Source organism: Triticum dicoccoides, unplaced genomic scaffold (genome assembly GCF_002162155.2).
Source record: "Triticum dicoccoides isolate Atlit2015 ecotype Zavitan unplaced genomic scaffold, WEW_v2.0 scaffold95005, whole genome shotgun sequence".
NCBI lineage: Eukaryota > Viridiplantae > Streptophyta > Magnoliopsida > Poales > Poaceae > Triticum > Triticum dicoccoides.
Window position 1 is genome coordinate 1 of NW_021312685.1, and position 4,169 is coordinate 4,169.

General features: G+C 57.7%; 1 protein-coding gene across 1 annotated transcript; it reads right to left on the bottom strand.

Moving 5' to 3' along the window:
- Positions 1-263: 263 nt before the first annotated feature.
- LOC119348506 (phenolic glucoside malonyltransferase 2-like) lies at positions 264-1,844 on the bottom strand. The gene is made up of 2 exons (XM_037616576.1): positions 1,135-1,844; positions 264-1,051 (listed from the first exon to the last, which is right to left on the bottom strand). Exons 1-2 carry the CDS (start codon positions 1,783-1,785, stop codon positions 377-379), a joined length of 1,326 nt encoding a protein of 441 aa, XP_037472473.1. The 5' UTR covers positions 1,786-1,844; the 3' UTR covers positions 264-376.
- Positions 1,845-4,169: the final 2,325 nt, after the last annotated feature.

Below are 4,169 nucleotides of genomic sequence, written 5' to 3' on the forward strand. Positions count from 1 at the left end.
TTTCTTCAGTAATGATATTCATAAGCGTGTTTCTATTTGCATTCTCCATCAAAAATTTATAAGCCTATTAATTTGAATTGACCCAGATAGGTACTCCCACCACCATTTCTTTTCTACTTCGCGTATAATATTTGCTTGAAATTAAACTATAAAAAGTTTGACCAAATTTATATTTAAAATTACCAACATATATAATACAAAAGCTACGTATATAATATAAAAGCTAATTTGATGATGCATCTAACGATATTGATTTCGTAAAGTGAATGCTTGAAACTTTTCTATAAAGTTGAACCAGCTTTGCAAAGTTTAACTTCAGACAGATTTTATGTGCAAACTAAAAAGAAACGAAACTAGTATCTTTGAAAAAGAATCGTCACTTGAGCAGCTCGAGGAAACTAGACTTGAACGCATCCATATGCGCCGGTTGGAGCAGCGACACCGACACCTGGACGCCCTGCCCGTCCCTGCTACGCATCAGCGCCACCTGACCGTCGTGGTTCATCGTAATGGGCTCTGTTCGCCTCGGCTTCCCCCACCCGAAGTCGGCGACCTCATATGCTCTAAATCCCGACGAGCCCGATATGTTCATGATACGGTCCAGGCAGGCATCGGCGATGAGCGTGAAGAAGTTCCACCCAGCAACAGGGGCCTCCTTCACCTTGTTGATCTTGTCCTGGACCTCTGACGCCGCGGCTGCCAAGGCGTGGTCACCACGAAGCTCCGGCACGGGGAGCTTCGATAGGGACCCGGTGAGGCACGCACCGATGTACCCTGCATCGACGGGCGGATCAAGGCGGTCGCGGGTGTCGGCGAAGAAGAAGAGCTGCGCGTCGTCCTCTGGGTAGAATGGCTTGCACCGGGCGAAGCACGTCCAGGCGAGCGCGACGACGGCCGTGAAAGTTGACGGCGGGCGAGGCAGGGGCGCGCCGTGGGATTCTGCTAGATGGACGATGCGTTGCTTGAGGCGTTGGATGCCCCCCGCGTCCAGGGTGAACGTTCGACGGGTGAACCGCTTTCGTTCTTCAACCAGGGACGACGCTGGTGCCACCTGCGCATAAGAATATTGATTCCTCTGAGCCCACGAAAATCCCAGTTCGAACGTCGAAGACATGAAAGAGAGCAACCACGTACCGAAGGCAAATTCGGGGCCACCTTCCGTAGGACGCTCCTGGCCAGCTCTTCGCCGCCGGGCAGCTTGACGAGCGAGCGGTCGAAGCACGGCGTCGTGGCCGGCGTCTCTCCCCTACACACCGCCGCCCACGCCTCAACGAACGTCCACAGCGCCCGGCCATCCGCGACACCGTGGTGCACCGTCACGCCCACCGCCACGCCGCCCTGGAAGCGCGTGGCCTGCACGGCCAGCACGGGGGCCGGCAACTGGCTCATGTCCACCTCCGGCACGAGCCCCTCGAGCACCCGCAGGTCGTGCTCCTCGTCGCCAGCCAGGCGTCCGATGTCTGCGTCGCACTCCGCGACGACGAACCGGACGCCGTCGGAGGCAGAGCAGCTGACGCCGACGTCCCCCGTCTCCTCGAGGTGGACCAGCTTGCCGGCAAGCGGCGCGAAGCTGCCAAGAGTGGCCGCGAGGGAGGAGCGGAGGGACTCGAGAATGGCGTCGAAGGGCGGCATGTCGTGGTCGGCCTCGTAGAGCAGGACGTGCTGCAGCACCGGGAAGACGACCCAGAGCGCCTCCATCGCGGTGAACCTGATCGGCCCCCGCGGAGTCGCGGCGGTCTCCGGCACGCCGACATAGCTCGCGTCGATGATCCTCACGGGCGACATGGCGGCCGGGGTGGGGTGACGGAGGTCGCAGTTGCCAGGTTGAATTGCCCGCTGGCTATGGCGAGTGGGTGGAGCTGGGCACCACACGGATGCACCGCGCCTTCATTATATTTGGCAGTACGTACGCCAGTCCATGTGCAGGCAGGACATGCAGACCACACAACTTGTCGACGGAGACGGATCGGACGATTTGTAATGTACCGGGAATCTCCTGTAGATAGTCCTCCGGTGAATCTGTGCCGCGCCATGATACTGCAATTGACACTACCTAGGACGTAAAGATAAAGGCCACGTGCCGGATACACCAAAACTGAGAGCATCTCCAACAGATGCGGCAAAAGACGCGCCCGCATGATAAAATTTGGTTTTAGCGCGCGCCGGATGGTTCCGCGCGCTTCAGCGGTAGCGGGAACTTACCGCGCGCGGGAGAAAGCGGCACGCGGCGCTTGGCGCGCCACTTCGCGTGCGCCTATAAAATGCCGCGCTCGCCACGCGTCCTCCCCTCGCAACCTCGCCGCTTTGCCACCTCGCCGCTTCGCCGCTTTCCGCGTCACCATCGCGCCACCATGCCGCCGCGCCGCCGGGCCACCGCGGCATCCGTGAGCGCCCCAACGGCTGGTACTCCGCCGAGATCCGGTCCGGCGACGTCCGGCTCGGCCTCGGGTCGTTCCGGAGCGCGTACGAGGCGGCCCGCGCGTACGACGCGGCGGCGTGGCGCTTGGATAGGCCCCGGTCGCAGATGAACTTCCGGGACGTCTTCACGCGCGAGCAGGCGCAGCGCGTCGCCCCTCCACCGCGTCTCATCACTGACATGGACCGTGCCGACTACGTTCGGCGCTGCCGCCGCCTCCTCATCGCCGAGGAGGACGAGCGAGCCATGGCGGAGTGCCGCCGTCGCCACCTGGAGGACGTCGCCGACGAGCGTGCCTACTGGGCGGAGAGGACGGCAAGGCGCCGCGCGGAGCGGGCGGACCGGCGTCGGCGGAAGGCATTGGCGAATGCGCAGTGCAATATCGTTGAAGCAGGTGGGAGGTCGATCTTCATGTCAGACAATGAATGTTGGGACGACATATGGCTCGATATCTTGGACAACACCGACGAGGATGGTGATGATGGTAGCGACTTGGAGTAGTTTCTATCTATGTATGCCGTAGTAGTTTCTATCTAGTTGCACCGTAATTCTATCTATCTATGCTTTCGAACTATCTATCTAGTTGCACCGATATAAAATACCTTTGTATCATTTTTTATCTATGCAATTTATCGTTTTTTATTATCTTAATATTTATCTATGCTTCCGTAAATGTTGTAAAAATGAGCGCGTGTGCTGCATTTTTGCGCGCTGTTGAAGCGGCGCGCGCGCTGCATTTTAGTGCGGCTGCTGGAGTCAGCGCTGCGCGCCGCGCCAAATCAGACGATGGGCACGCGGCAAAGCTGTTTTTTGCGCGAGGCACGTTTGGGGTCTGTTGGAGATGCTCTGATGAAACAGCCGAAGATGAACGAATAATACGGACAGGGCGATTTGGTGCTCGGGCCTAGATGCTCTCGAAATCGTCATCGCTGGTTCATGCGTTGGGATCGTAAAAATTCAGTCTGACGCGTCAGAGCAGGGCCCTAGAATATTAGGGATACTCGTGGTATACGGACCGCAATAGTGCCCATGGGTGGGCCATTTTCGTAGCGTGGGACGTCTCTCCGTCGGAGCGCCGTCTTGAGCCGTGGACCAGAACGCGTCGAGTAATTCGAGCCGTGGTCCAGGACGGTAGTCCACGACTGAGATCCACGACATATTCGAGAAACCTCGGTCCCGTGCTGTCGGCGGCGGCTTCTACTTGTTCCGGCGGCGTGGCTACGGGCTGGAGTTGCTGATGGAACCCCTGGACCGGTGAGTTTCCCTGTGTTTGTTCGTCTTTGGAGTTTGGATTGCTTGTTTTCTTTGTGGGAGGAGATCTCGGTCCACGATTTTGGTGATCCCCCCACTCGCACGCCGCCATCACTGGTGACTGGGCATAGATTTGCAGGTTCCCACTCAGGTCCGGTGTCCCTCGTGCCGCTACCGCGCCGTCATGCCCAAACTGCTATGCCGGCGGATTCCAATGTTGGGTCAGGCTGGGCGCAGCATGAAGGCGGCGGCGGCGGCGGCGGTGGCGCCGGCGAAGGGCCTGTAGGCAACATCGTCAGTATAAAACAATAGCATTGTGACCGGAAAACAAATAGCGTACACGAAGGGTGCTCTTTCCTCCATGATAACACGAACAGGTTTGCTAATACAGAGGGTTTATAGAGCTGACACGGAGAAACTGGTTCAGTCATGCATACGCATCAGCTGACAACTTGATATTTCTCATATCTAGGATTATTTCACAAGTTCAATCAGGCAACCT

What these genes read in the sequence shown, in the direction of transcription:
- LOC119348506 (XM_037616576.1), bottom strand. Translation starts at nt 1,785, where the DNA reads ATGTCGCCCGTGAGGATCATCGACGCGAGCTATGTCGGCGTGCCGGAG. An exon ending in TGGCCCCGAATTTGCCTTCG is followed by an intron (nt 1,052 to 1,134) that starts GTACGTGGTTGC and finishes TCTTATGCGCAG; the next exon opens with GTGGCACCAGCGTCGTCCCT.